General features: G+C 37.3%; 2 protein-coding genes and 1 long non-coding RNA gene across 6 annotated transcripts in view; 1 reads left to right on the top strand and 2 right to left on the bottom strand.

The window, feature by feature from the left end:
- LOC101745627 (ubiquitin carboxyl-terminal hydrolase puf) overlaps positions 1 to 2,895 on the bottom strand; it is a 57,439-nt gene extending 54,544 nt beyond the window's left edge. For all 4 annotated transcript variants that reach the window (XR_009976690.1, XM_038020238.2, XM_038020240.2 and 1 more), the window contains exons 1-4: positions 2,695 to 2,895; positions 2,449 to 2,545; positions 1,368 to 2,101; positions 662 to 933 (exon numbers count right to left, since the gene is read on the bottom strand). Coding sequence is in view for 3 of the 4 variants with exons in the window: in XM_038020238.2 (XP_037876166.1) it covers positions 662 to 933; positions 1,368 to 2,101; positions 2,449 to 2,545; positions 2,695 to 2,737 (1,146 nt within the window). In the remaining variant the exon portion in view is untranslated. The remainder of the gene's footprint in view (positions 1 to 661; positions 934 to 1,367; positions 2,102 to 2,448; positions 2,546 to 2,694) is intronic.
- A 455-nt stretch (positions 2,896 to 3,350) lies between these two features.
- LOC134201423 (uncharacterized) lies at positions 3,351 to 8,922 on the bottom strand. The gene is made up of 2 exons (XR_009976708.1): positions 4,275 to 8,922; positions 3,351 to 3,718 (listed from the first exon to the last, which is right to left on the bottom strand). It is a non-coding gene; the product is annotated as an uncharacterized LOC134201423 (long non-coding RNA).
- A 276-nt stretch (positions 8,923 to 9,198) lies between these two features.
- Positions 9,199 to 14,798, top strand: part of LOC101745504 (dol-P-Man:Man(7)GlcNAc(2)-PP-Dol alpha-1,6-mannosyltransferase) — a 7,901-nt gene continuing 2,301 nt past the window's right edge. The window contains exons 1-7 of the mRNA XM_004921784.5: positions 9,199 to 9,436; positions 9,503 to 9,635; positions 9,896 to 10,069; positions 11,146 to 11,299; positions 13,383 to 13,527; positions 13,921 to 14,147; positions 14,474 to 14,614. Of these exons, the coding sequence (XP_004921841.2) occupies positions 9,311 to 9,436; positions 9,503 to 9,635; positions 9,896 to 10,069; positions 11,146 to 11,299; positions 13,383 to 13,527; positions 13,921 to 14,147; positions 14,474 to 14,614 (1,100 nt within the window). The 5' untranslated portion in view covers positions 9,199 to 9,310. The remainder of the gene's footprint in view (positions 9,437 to 9,502; positions 9,636 to 9,895; positions 10,070 to 11,145; positions 11,300 to 13,382; positions 13,528 to 13,920; positions 14,148 to 14,473; positions 14,615 to 14,798) is intronic.

The following is a 14,798-nucleotide window of genomic DNA, read 5'->3' as shown; positions in this document are numbered from 1 at the left end:
TTATAGAAAAACTTGCATAAATTACCAAAAACCTTTATCACTGTGCAATTGATTTATGAAGTAGCAATAGACATAAGGTTATTAGAAGAAGAATAAATATTAATGTTGACCAGAGACTGAGTCTTTTTAAAAGCATTTTTTACCCTTTTTTTTAATATATATTACTAGTGGTTCAATCATCTTTTGCTTTCAAATACGTCTCTATGGTGCTGAGTCGTGGACGATTCGAACAACAGAGCGGAAAAAAATAGAAGCGTTCGAGATGTGGTGTTGGCGAAGAATGCTCCGCATACCGTGAACCTCTAAGAGAACAAACAGATCTGTCCTTGAGCAACTTTATATAGAAACAAGACTGTTGACGATTTGCTACCAGAAGGTTCTTGGTTACTTTGGTCACATTGCTCGGCGGCCACCAGACAACCTTGAAAGATTGATTGTGGTGGGCAAGGTAGAAGGGAAAAGACCCGCGGCCCGGCCACCAAGCCATTGGTCGGATCAGATAACTGCACTCACTGGACTCTCTGTTGCGAAAGCCCTGAGAGAAGCCGAAAACCGAAGCAAATGGAGGCTGAGGGTACAAAGAGCCACGAAGGGCTTTTAAGGACACGACACAATGCTATTTAAGTTAATATACACAATGCTGCATAATGATGTTACTTACCTCCACATGCAAATTGGGTCCAAACAGATGTTCAATGATATGATTGTGTGTGAGCCAAGATGCTAATTGTTGACCAGCTACTTCTGGATCAGATGTTGGTTCCCCGGCACACATTTCATTATATGCTGCTATGTGTGCATTAATTTGGGCCACACCACCAAGTCGCATGGTGAGTGTGCTACTGTTGAAATACTTAAAGGCCAATGCTAATCCATCTCCATCAAAAGCCAGAGGTGCATCTAAGGGTTCCTTTGCTGCACCCCACATAAAATCTGTTGACAATTTTTGTAATAATTATAGTTTCCAAGCTAAGACCACCACTATATAATAGTATTGTAAATTCCTCTCCATGTCATAAGGTTGGCAGCTTAATTGACAATGTTATGCTATGGGTTATATAGTATTTGCTTAAATGCGGTATGAATCAAAACATATGTTTAATTATGTTGATCACCTTAACAGACTATTTTATAACTTCTAGTTAAATTGTGTTTGGGCTAATAAAGTTATTTGTTCTTGTCATTTATATATTTCTAGTACCCATAACACAAGAAAATCCTGGCTTTGGGTTGTTGAATTTCAAATATATAATTTAAAGGTATTGTTTGAATACCGGGCTCAGAGGTGTGGATTGGGAGAGGGACATGTCCAGCAGTGGACGACTGTGGACTGTTGATGATGAAGATGCTTGAATGCACAATCTTACCTGCCATAGATTTAACAGCTGGCATCCTAAGATCTTTATCTTCTAAGCTGCACATGTACTTCAATATTTTGCTCCTCAAGGGCATAAACAGCTGCGCAACTGCTCTAAAGTTCAACCACAATTTCAGATTACCAATAGCTGCTACTATGGCATGGGCCATTGACAAAGGAAGAGTTGACGATGTGGCATGTTCAAATACTGATGTCATAGCACATACACCTCCTAATTTACAAAATAAACTAACATTACGAAGTAAATATGCTGGGATTTCTGTGTCATGAAGATCACAGTATGAACTTAGATTTGATATCTCTTGAGCAGATAGGTCATCTAAACGACTCAAAGCAGAATGCTTGCATGCTAAGTATAGAGGAAAATTCAACAAGAATATTTTGGACACAATGTGCATCAATTTCTCTTTCTGTTGTATAGGCCATATTCCAGCATCATCAGTGGGCAATTCTTCAGCTGACGGCTCAAGTTTTTCTGATGAAGATGCTGTGAGCTCATTATCTATCTGGGGCTCTTTTGGTTCAGTCGATTTATCTTCATCTCTAGGTACATTGGTCTCAGTAGCTTGTTTTTGTTTTTCATCAGCTGGAGGAGCTTTTGCAGCTTCAATAAGGTCATCTTTAAGTAGTTTCAATTGACATACAGACAAGCACAGAATGCTCTGTACTAGTAAGTAAAATCTTTCAAAGTTCTTTACATCTCTGTAGCAGCACATGCATTGCCTAAAAACAAATTTGTTTATGTAATTATGAATTTTGAATTATGAATACAATGAATTAGTGTTTATGAAATATTTATAAATATGTACTAAGACATTACTGAATTTAATTCCATCATAGTTAATACCATACACTATATTGTGTTTGAATAATTTTTGACAATTGAAACAAATTAACACAGTTAAATTATGTGATAGTATGTAAAATATTAAATTTATCAAGTTGTAATAAACATAAAAAACGAAAAAAAAATCATTATTGTTTCGTTTTCACAACAAATGCAAATTTGTTCGAAACTTTGTGTAAATGTTTCTAGAGACCTGGTTATATGGGGTTGACGATAAATTTACCTTTGCGGCCAAGATATAATGTAGTTCAAGACAGTTTCAAGCTCAGACTGGCTTATTGTTGGATATTGAGATACATCATCAGTTAATCTTGTTTCACCTAAAATATTAAAACACTCTTTAGTCTGTTCTAACATGTCAACATTAAAACTTTTTCATCAGCTGTTCTTGGCGTATTAATTGAAATATGTACGAAATAATGCGCGAAACAGCAAATGGAATACTACATTTCGAAACAATGTAACTTACAATTCACTAAAAGCTGTGAAAATTCCGTACAAACATCACACATTATTGATGTATTAAGGTCAATATAAATTAATTATTATAGAAATTGCATTTCAGATATTTCTTCAGGTATAATATTGATCATTATTGAAAGTTTCGTATCAGAAACGAACACTGCCGTAAAATGTCACAAAATCCGTTCCACCATTGTTGACGATTGTTGTCAAAACTACGTTTTGTTAAAGCTTTATTTTTCAATATCGTAATGAAGAAACAAATAATTTGACATGACAAATTGTGGAAACCAAAATGTAAATAAAATTTTAGCTATTTCATTTGACTTAGCATAAATTTGAAAGAATTCAAACATAATCGATGCTTTTGCAAGTGAAACTAACTTATTCTGTTGGAACGAATAACAAAACGTAAGTAGCATTTTTAAATTCAATCGAACTCTAAAAGCAAAAGTGTATGATAATTTCGAAAGCGATTTATGCATTTATAAATAAATAATATTAAAAATACAAACTATCATTCATCAAAAATAAACAGTGCATATTTAAAAGTTTTTTATCTGTAAAGTTAATTTAATACCATAATTTATGCGTTTTTCATAAAAAGGAAGGAGGGAGGAGAAGCTTTGGTCAGAAACGAAATATTTAACTAAAAAGGAATACTTTGTCAAAAACTTTCATTTAATATCATAAGACAACATCTTCTACTTCTATATCGTTCCCTCACTACTGAGGATCGCGACCACATGCGACGTACTTCCAATGTGCTCGATCATGGGTGGTATGGACTGCATGGTACAGACTACCACCAAGTGCTAGATCTGACCATCTCTTGCTAGATCTGACCATCTGGCTGGTATTCTGCCCACGGAGCGCTTGCCCTCTATGCGACCCGTAATTATGAGCTTCTCTAATTCATGTCTGGGAGACCGCATGATGTGTCCGAAGAAGCTCATAGCACGTTCCCGGCAGATGAAAGAGAGCCTTTTTCGGATGTCTAGCTGCCTTAGAATGGACTCGTTTGTTCTCATCTATTAAAAACAATTTATTACAAACTTCATTTTAAATAATGAATTACAAATTTAAAAATTAAAATTACCATTCTGAGATTACTCAACATGGTATGCATAATGCTCGTATGCTCAAATCTCCAACTATTGTAGTCTTATTATAATCTATGAATCTTGAAACACACAATTGGAGAAACTATGGAGGGTAGAGGTAAGGAACACCATCATAATAAATTAATAAAAAATAAAAAGTATCCGCTAAGGGTGGCTAATTAAGGTGGCGCCATACTAGCAAGTGGAAAGATTTAATTGGAAAAGTACCATTAAGTAATGGTTAATTACAGAGCATAATGCGACTCAGTGACGCACAGTGCCGAATTATGCTGAAGCTTAGTTGAGTATTATGTCACATAATGCGCTCTTGTGCTATAATTGGAAAACGGCCTGAATTATATCGGAACAGCCTTCACTTCAACCTAGCACACTATACTGTCTAAAACTGCTTATTCATACCATTTCCACTTCCTACACTAGCACTGTTTCGGTTAGTATTTTTACTATAATATAGAAATTTTACCTTCCAATAAAATTTGTATTATGTTTCCTAAGACGTCCGAAGTCCATTATGAGAGTACATCGTATGATTTCCACTGCAGGTCGCTAAATTTGACTACTTCCGTTTCCTAAGTCCCATCTACAGCGCCCTCTATAACGTCTGGAACCGAACCAACAAGCAAAGACAAGCCGCCATATTTGTCATTGTTCGGCTCATAATGATGGATGTAGCCCCAGGAAGACATTATCTGGACTTCGGACGTCTTAGGAAACATAATACAAATTTTATTGGAAGGTAAAATTTCTATATTATGTGTTCCGTTTGACGTCCGAAGTCCATTATGAGAGACTGTTTGTTATCTCCTGGTGGCTTGTATTTGAAATAAAATAATATTTATTTAAAAAGCAACAATGTGACTTATTGTGTTTAATTAAGCAAAGCTTAAATTAAGCACGTAATTTAAATTAATTGAAGGTAACCGTATAATATTACCCACTTAATTCAAATCGACCTAATAAGATTTAGGACGAAAATACTGAGAAAGATTTCTCAGAATTTATATCAGTGTTTGATGCATTAATAATAAGTTTTTGATAGAACTTTCTAAAAGTATGCTCATGTTGTCAGTTATCTTTAGCTGAAATATCATTAATTTGGTAATTTCCTACCCAGTTTAAAGTTTTCACCACCGCTCTACAGCTTCCAACTGAGGCCTGAATACCTGAGTCTCCTAAAAGACTTTTTACCCAACTACTAATCCTCGCTGCAGTAGCTGGCTTAGTGGAGCCTTTAGTTGCTAAGAATAGATTAAATATTCCCACTGGTTTGCTGTGTCATATTCACTAGATTGCGTAGCCAGTATACTGCATCGATGATCAATTGGTCAGGAGCAGCCACGAATGTCCAACTGGACTGTTGGTGTGAAGATCAATTAGTTTTCGACCCAAATATCAGTAATTTAGAAGGTGCAGGCTTTGTCAAGGAAATAGATTTCAGTATGTTTCACTGTCGGGCTCGAAGCTATTTTTTATATCCGATAGAGTTTCACAAACCGACGCTATATAACAGACTTATAAACTAGAATGGTCCGGTAGGAGAGACCATGAGATAAATACAGATAACAGAAATCTAGCTACATTTTCTAATTCGGGTACACGAGAATTAATACATTTTCTTGACAAAACCTTACCCCTTATTCCAAATAGGGGCGTATGTTCTTATCGTAGACTCTCTCCAGCACGATAATAGTAAGTTTCTCTCCTGCCGATTTCCATGTCCCTGTCAGCGTGTCCCACCCAAAATGAACCAAGCTTCCAGGTGTAGATTGCTGACAGCCTGGCGGTAGCATTGTCAGTGTCCACCAGACTGATGTTCAGATTTCTGAGCTTCTTGAGTCGCTTGAGGGCAGGTGATTTCAGGTCTGGCCTCCACAGGGGCTTCTTGCACTTGGGTACCACTAGTATGTACCGACCTGAGGTTGAGTTGAGGTGGTCCAGCACTCTGGATATCAGACTGAGCGGCGGAAACGGCCATGCTAGTCAGTAATGCCAAGATCTGCTGAACGCGTTGTAGAGGCAGACGTTCGAGTTTTGCTTTGATGGGTGGACGAGCTCACAGCTCACCTGGTATTAAGTGGTCACTGGAGCCCATAGACGTCTAGAACGTAAATGCGCCACCCACCTTGAGATATAAGATCTAAGGTCTCAAGTATACTTACAACGGCTGCCCCACCCTTCAAACCGAGACGCACCACTGCTTCAGGGCAAAATACCTACTCGCGCGGACTCACAAGAGGTAAACATAGTTTTTTATCCATGAGCGGTCCGAGACGCGAACAAGTTCCCCACAGGCTGAATAGCCTAGTAGTTGCTTTTTCTGTGAGATACCACTCCAAGCCGCCGCGATTGCGTAAGAGGTGATCGGCTTCAGTGTTGTACAGTCACGGTAGGTGGTGAGGGAGAAGTACAACTTTGAGGTGGTCTATTAAGTTAAGCAATTTTCCAGTCAGATCTAGCAATTATCGTAACCGGGTTCCTCCCTTGTTCTTTATGTAGGCAAATTCTGTTCTGTTGTTTACAAGGGCTCCCCACAATGTCCGACGCGTCGGTGATGACGTGGTTCGTAGCCATTCTCTGTGGATGAATTGGTGTGCTCTGACTGACTTTCTCTAACCACCAATCCAGCTCTGTGCGTACCTCGTCCGAATACTGCTTTGGTAAATGAGGATACCTCCTGAGCTTGTTGCTGTGGTACTGCAAGGACTCGGCAAAGCAACTTTCCCCGGTGGGTGATGAAAGTCGCAAAGTTGAGATATCCTAAGAGGCTTTGCGCCTGCTTTAGGTTCCAACCGCCGGCAGTAAGTCGCACGAGCAAATTCTTGGGCAGGGACTTTGTCTTGGATTTGGTGTCCCATACGATTCCCAGAAAGTCTATCAAGCTCGTCAGTGTCATAACCGGTTGCTTAGATGGGTGGACGAGTTTACAGCTTACCTGGTGTTAAGTGGATACTGGAGGCCATAGACATCTACAGCGTAAATGCCGCCACCCACCTTGAGATATGAGTTCTAAGGTCTCAGTATAGTTACTTGAGATTTCAACAAGTCTTTTGCCCTTGTAGGCAATTAATTCTCTCACAAGCCTCGTTTGAAGAAGGACATGTCATAGCGCTCGGGAAACACCGTGGAGGGAGCTCATTCCATAGCCACGTGCTGCGCTAGGCACGTGCACGTGCCATAGCTGGTACGTGGCAAAAAAGACCTCTGGAAACGCACTGTCAATGAACGCAGCGGTTCCAGATAATATGGATAAGCTTTGCTCCGATGGCGGGAGATGTTCTGCCCTGGTGTACAAGCAGATAACCACTAGTCGCAGACCCTTCTGGCGAAGTATTTCGGCTATTTAGTTTGTCACTGAAGCAAAAATCCGCGGTGGTGCAGCTAAGCCGAATGGCAGACATATCATCTGAAGTAGACGACCCTGATAACTGATCCCGAGAAACGTCATTGATAGATGATAATAGGCCTGGCTCAAATCCAGTTTGACATTCCGATCTGTTATAAAACTTAGGAACTCGATGGTGGAAAAGGTGAAAAAGACTGTTTCATGTACTTGTTCAATGCCTTGAGGTTGAAAATTGTTCGATTTTTTATTGGTCTTGGGAAGTATGAAAAGAGGAAATCTGAAAGACGGTATCGGGGGTGCGGGCTCTAAAGCTCTATTGAATTAAATTTTGGATTTTGATTGACATCAAGTTATTATTAATTTCAATATTACGTTTGGTGGATCGAGTCCAGGTGTTTCGATATAGTCTTAGACATCCGCCTGAAAATGCTGTTGAGTAATTTATTTTTATTTCCTGATTTTCGTTCCACTTTGTACTTGTTCCCCCCTCCCCCCGTTTTTCTTGCTGAGGAATTATTTGGATAGCATCGCTCAGAATATCTGTTTTCGGCCTCTTTAGATGTATTGGAATGTGGCCTACCTCGACATGGCTTTGCATTGGCAGTACAAGCCGAGTGTTCCGGTGATGCGGGCCGGATGCGAGTAGCAGACGGTGCCGCTTTTGTAATTTATCTATATCACCAATTTTCTGTATATATGCCAATAATAAGTTGGGGTTAAACATAATCACAAGAAGAAGATATTTTCTCTATATCTTCCCTGATATATCTATCCTTTAATTTCTTTATGAGGTATCTACGACGCTATCGTATAACCTCGGCTCGCTTATCGAAAATTATTTGAAGGATATCGTTAGAAACTTTTATAGGCGAAATCGTTACCGAATAGCGGTTTAAACTTTTCGTAAAAGGCGGAAGTATTAAGCTGAACAATCTCTGAATTTGACCCGTCGGCAAGGTTTTGTAAGGCAGCATAACGCATTCGTTCTGTGCCAAAAGAGCATTAGATAAAGCAGGACCTCCGAATACTGCACCGCGTTCCAAGTCGGCTAGTCAAATCTTTGCATATCTGGTTCTTTTATAGAAATGCTCAAATTTCAAAACCTACCCGCTTCTGGTAACGGACGGTCTGGTGGCAGACGTAAAAACTATTCGTCGTTGTCTAATTTCGATTGGAAGTTGAAACCAGATCAGACATTATTATTATAAGATGTTGGTATTTGTAAGTGTAAAAGCGGGACCACTGGTGCACGACCAGCAATAGCATGATTCGAAGTTAAAATAATATTCACATGACTCACCCATTATTGCGACAGTAAGTCAAACCTTTTATTCAGATCTCGCGACCAGTCACTTTTTCGAAGTTTTCTTGCTGGTCCCTAGTCTTTATTTTCCGACGAACCCGAAGAAATATCCGAAGAAATTTTACTTTGAAAGGCGCGATAACCTCGTCACTCATTGTAGAGCTTTGGAGGTTTTCACGAAACGGAAGATAATCATAACACTTGTTTGAAACAAACTTTCTACTTCAAATCTCGAAAGTTGCTTATAACATTTTAAATTACTAACTTCTTAAAATATTAACGACTGCACGTGGGAAAAAACGACGCAACAATGACAAATATGGCGGCTTGTCTTTGCTTGTTGGTTCGGTTCCAGACGTTATAGAGGGCGCTGTAGATGGGACTTAGGAAACGGAAGTAGTCAAATTTAGCGACCTGCAGTGGAAATCATACGATGTACTCTCATAATGGACTTCGGACGTCAAACGGAACACATAATATGTTGTTTACAGATGGATACTTTTTTAGCTTGTCTATAAAAGATGGTACACCTTAGTTCTATTCGCCACGCCAATCGTTTCATTTAGTTTGATTTCAACTTTTTACAGTCTCAAATAAATCAATTTCATCTCATTTTATCCATATCATTTTTCACCCATTATTTATCATAAAACATAAATATATAAAAGGCTACGCTGTATGGTGTGATACATTGGGGTGGAAAGTGGAACTACATAAATTAATACTATGTAGGTACCTACTTGAAATGTCAAAACATAGATTACCCACTGAATCCAAATATGTCAAACGAAAAAAGATAGAAATGATGGTTTAATTGTTTTTCCGGTTTTCCGTTCAAAATTAATGTTTAGAAATGATTCAGCTTCTTTACATTGTTGCAAGCCTACATTTATTACTTTGTCCATTCACTAAAGTAGAGGAAAGTTTTAATATTCAGGCTGTGCATGATATTTTATATCACCGACATAACCTTTCAGAGGTGCATACAGAATCTAATTTTGGAATCATAAGTTAACACAGTGGATAAATTTTGTTCCAATTCCAGTACGACCACAATGAGTTCCCGGGAGTTGTGCCGCGAACATTTATTGGTCCGCTCATTATTTCGATGCTGTGTTCTCCAGCTGTTGGTGTTTTATTTCTTTCTGGGTTCAATAAATTTTGGGTCCAATACGCGGGTTAGTATTTATATTAAAATATTAACGTTCCGATCAAAATAAATGGCACAGTCAACCAAATAATTTCAATCAACAATACACAAATATTTTGAAGTTTGTTTACATAGTATCAACAACAAACAAAACTGACTCATAAATACATATTAAAACCCTTTAAATTTTAAATTATTTTTTAATTTATAAATGGTAGTTATTGCATGATGATTTCTTTAGACGCTTTTCTCAATTAGTGTAATTGCAAAATTTTGGTAATATTTTAGTTCGCTTGACCCTGGCACTGACAGTAATTGTAACATGGAGTAGACTAAGGAATGTGATACAGAAACAGTTTGGAAACACTTTTGCCTGGTGGTACTCGCTCATCACAATCACTCAATTCCATTTCATGTTTTACATGAGTCGACCATTACCTAACATAATGGTATTACCCTTAGGTAAGTAAGAAGTTACCTTTAAACTTAAACCTTGAGTGAGGAAGTTAATACTTCATAATTATCATGCCTGTTGTTCCATAAGAGCCACAGCTGTGTTCTTTGCACGATTATAATTTAGCTGAAGTTTTAACAAAACATAGCAATAAATCCAATAGTGCAACAGCCACAACTTGCCTGTGCAAAGTAATAGTTGGTAATCACTAAAGTTATTAACAAAATTATAAATATAAATTTTAATTTTACTTTAGGCAGCTGGTTATCTGATTGAAGATACAGAGTTTACACTAGTACCATGCTATTTTTCCACATTACACTCATTTTGGTTGATGAACACCAACATTCTGGATGAATTCTGAGGATGTAGAAAAAAGGTTACTAATGGTCACAATTCTATAAAACAATATTATAATATATTGAAACTCAATATGGTTTAAATAGTCATATGAGTCGTCTATTATCAAAGGCGGCAATCTGTGCATTTGGACAAAAATTTTTTATTGAAATGTCATATCAGATTGATTTGAATATAATCGTCTCCTTCAAAGAATACGGTTCAAAACCTGTATTAAATAAAGGTTAATAGTTAACCTGTTATTTATCTAAGATGTCGTTCCGAAGAGTTTTGTGACTGCCAATGGAATACAAAGTCAATAATTCGTTTTTCTGATTTACCAATCATTGTCCAAAAGTCAGATTGCCGGCTTTGATAATAGTCGACTCATATATCAATAATAATTATCCATTAAGGTGCGCTCATATTGAGTGATGTGACTATACACATTTGATCATTGTAGTAGCCATTGATGACAATTAGTTGCATGGATAATGAAATTATACTCATCAATTCATCTTTATGGATGGCTACAATTATGAACATATTACATTATGTAATGAACATCAAACGTCAATCCTGCAAAAACACTAATTTGTGTGGGCCATAAACTCACTCAATCCATTTCTGCCTATCCAATAAAAATGTAAAAGGAAAAGAAACTCACAACGCACTTCTGAACCCAAAACAAATTCACTCTTTATTAAAAACCCAGAATTTATTAGCCACTACAAACAATTTTCAGTGTTGCTGGCTTATGAGGGGTGGTTTTCTGGTAGCAACAAACAATTCATAATATCAGCAGGTGCAGCTATTGTAATATTCAGATCTGAGCTAGCAATGCTCTTTGGATTATTCCTCATTATGAATTTGTATACAAGAAAAATAGACATTAAGACGTAAGTGTAGTAAAAATTACCATTATCTCTAACCACTAACAGTACACAATATGTACATGAATTGTGTCACAAGCAAAATCTACTCATAGTGCACTAAAATTTCTCTGACTCTCACTAACATAGGCTATGCTATATAGCTGCAATTATACAGAGTGTCCAATGATGGGTATATCAAGCCAAAATGTGGCTATGGTATCAACAATGTGGAACATGTTAAAACATGTAACAAAAATCAAAGTTTTAATTAGTAGCTTCATACAAAAACCAGTTTATGCATTGTTTATGACAGCCCTGAATTTATACAACTAAAGTAGTAGTTGTTAGGTCATTCAGTTAAGTGTGTTAGAACATGATAGACAATAACAAATTCGTTCAAGTCATTTCAAACAACGAATACGACAAAAAATGCAACTATAAATTACTGTGTACTACGGCGCATTAACTTTTGCAACCTTTTTACGGCGAATGTTATTAATTTTTACCATTATTGCAAAGATAAAAGAAGCTAACTAATATGTCCACACTGTAACGACTAGCGCAGCGGCACCAGCGGAATCTAAGTGTGTGTTACTGTTTTTGAATCCGCTGAGGTCACGTGTAACGTGCTCGAGCACGTGTTTGAGTTCACAAAACCCGTCTATTAGGTTGGCCGCATTGTTGGGATTTTACAATTATATTTTTTAAACTTTTAAACGTTTACGGATGTGTTAGATACAAGCGATCCACGGTATCACTTACGTAACCTCGATTATAATGATACAGATTGTTTATTATGTGGCAAAGGGAACTTAATGAAAGAACTTTCACAGGGACAGTACCTATCTATTTGCCGGAAAAAAACCTATTCTGTGTGTGCACTAAATTTGTACCACCGGCATTAATGCGTTTACGTCCTGGTGGTACTAAATGGTGCTAGTGCGTAATGTGAGCTCTCTGTGAAACGGTAATACGTTTTGGTTTTAAAGATAGGGCAGCCGTTGTACTGTAAAAAATGAGACTTACAACAAATGCCTCAAAGTGGGTGACGGCATTTACATTGTTGATGTCTATGGTCTTCAGTAACTACTTAATACCATGACGGTCGTGATCTCGTCCACCTATGTAAGCTATAAAAAAACAAAACAAATTCGCATCATGTGGTATGTGGCCAACCTTATTATTCTTACGAATCATATTACGACACCTGGCCTAAAACATAATTCAAGGGTTGGCAGAAGAATAGTTTATTCGTTGTGTTCAAGTATTTATTGTTCCGAAATTAGATACTTGGTAATGTTTGCGTTTTCGTCCAATCGAGTTTTCTAATAGAACACCATCTACCCTTTGTGGGACACTTGTATAATAAAAGTTATGATGCAAAAAAATTATACATAATACAGTCAAACCTGGATAAGCGAGAGTTCAAGGGAGCACAATCTCATTCTCGCTTATAGAGGTTTCTCACTAATCCGAGTTTCTCGCTAATGCTCCCTCTGAATTTCATTTCGCGATTTTCCGGATTCAAACGCATTCACTATTTACTTAATGACAGTACTTTAATTTTCCGTTTTGACATGATGCAGAACAGAACTTTCCTTCGCAATTGATTAACGATAAACTGAGTAAGTCCGACAAACAGGACGGTGCAGAGGCACACGTGTCCATTCGAAAAGAATGCGATAAAATAACAACGTTATTTCGTTCCACGAAATAGAATAGGTTCAATATTGACGAGAAAACAATACAAAAACAATAGAAGGAAGTTCCATAAAAGTTAAGAATGAGTCATAAAATAGCAGATGTTAAATTTGTAATTTGTTTTTTCATTTGTTCCTCCTAAATAATATAAATAAATAAAGCTCGACTGTCGCTTATAGAGGTATAGATAATTAGCAGTCTCGCTTACGGAGGTCCATGAGGGTAAAACGACTCTCTCTTACAGAGGTTTCTGTTTCTCTCTAATAGAGGTTTTGGGAGCTTAAAGTGACGGGTCCTGGCTATTACTCTCACTTATAGAGTTTTCTCACTTATCCAGTTCTCGCTTACCCAGGTTTGACTGTATACGTTATACATACATACTTCAGTTTATATTTGTTTTTTACAGGCTATTCAAAATAGTTGTACCTGCCGGAATTGGTCTGATTGCCATAACAGTGATCATAGATTCCATATTCTGGGGTCGGCTGCTGTGGCCCGAAGCGGAAGTTTTATGGTACAACACAATCTTAAACAAAAGCTCAAATTGGGGCGTATCCTTTTTGTTTAATGTTTATTGTCTAACTTCTACCAGCAAGCTAGTTCAACAAACAATTTGAAGATAACCAACATTATTGTAATGTAGCGAATCTTTTTAGTAATCTTATTATTATTTATTGCTTAGATGGGAGGACGAGCTCACATCCCACCTGGTGTTAAATTGTAACTGGAGCCCACAGACATCTACAACGTAAATGCGCCACCCACCTTGAGATATAAGTTCTAAGGTCTCAAGTATAGTTACAACGGCTGCCCCACCCTTCAAACCGAAACGCATTACTGCTTCACGGCAGAAATGACAGGGTGGTGGTACCTACCCATGCGGACTCACAAGACGTCCTACCACCAGTAAAAAAAAAATAATAATTCATTTAACTCAATAACAGACATTACCATTCCTATGGTATTTCTATTCAGCTCTGCCCCGTGGCCTTGGACCAAGCTTTATACTCATTCCAGTCGGCGTTTACCTAGACAGAAGACTTGTACCAGTTATAGCCCTATCTTTTTCTTATATACTTCTATATTCGTTTCTTCCACACAAGGAACTTCGATTTATTATTTACGTGTTTCCTTTGCTCAATTTGGCTCCAGCAAGTGTTATTTCTCATGTGTAAGTACTGTGGCTTAAAATTAAAACTTTTGCTTAGATGTTCAGTGAAGATAAATTCTATACCGTTAGTATTATTAAATAATCTAATGTCGAGAATGTGCAGTAAAATTGTGATGCAATAATATTCAAAATTCGACCTCATTCGATATCACCGTTTCGTCAATAATTTCATAATCAAATTTTACCACCGAGAAGAATCAGCAAGAAACTTTTTCTTTTCCAAATATACGTACATCGCAACACAGAAAATTAACTAGATATTTTATATCGGTACGCATAGAATGACTATAACCAAGTACTGACCAAAGAATTGTCCATGTTCCCAGATACGTGCGGAGACAAAAAGCGCCTGTTTATGAATTATGTTTTTGGGCATCAATCTTAGTTCTCATCGGCAACTTGATTATGACTTTAGCTTTCGTTTTAGTCGCTATGACCAATTACCCAGGTGGTGCAGCAATTACAAGGTATTTTTTTCTTTATTATACATATTTTTCTTCAATATAATAGGGGTTAAAGTATGAAATTGCCGTTTTATTGTAATAGGTACTTCGAAATGGCATAGAACCTTCATGGTTTCAGATTTTTGTGTGAATTTTTTCAAATGGTACCTATGAGATACTTCTTTTAAAAAATGTGCAACTTTCGATT

This window comes from Bombyx mori, chromosome 25 (genome assembly GCF_030269925.1).
Source record: "Bombyx mori chromosome 25, ASM3026992v2".
Classification (NCBI taxonomy): Eukaryota; Metazoa; Arthropoda; class Insecta; order Lepidoptera; family Bombycidae; genus Bombyx; species Bombyx mori.
The sequence above is the reverse complement of the archived record's forward strand: the minus strand, read 5'-3'. Positions and strand labels throughout refer to the sequence as shown.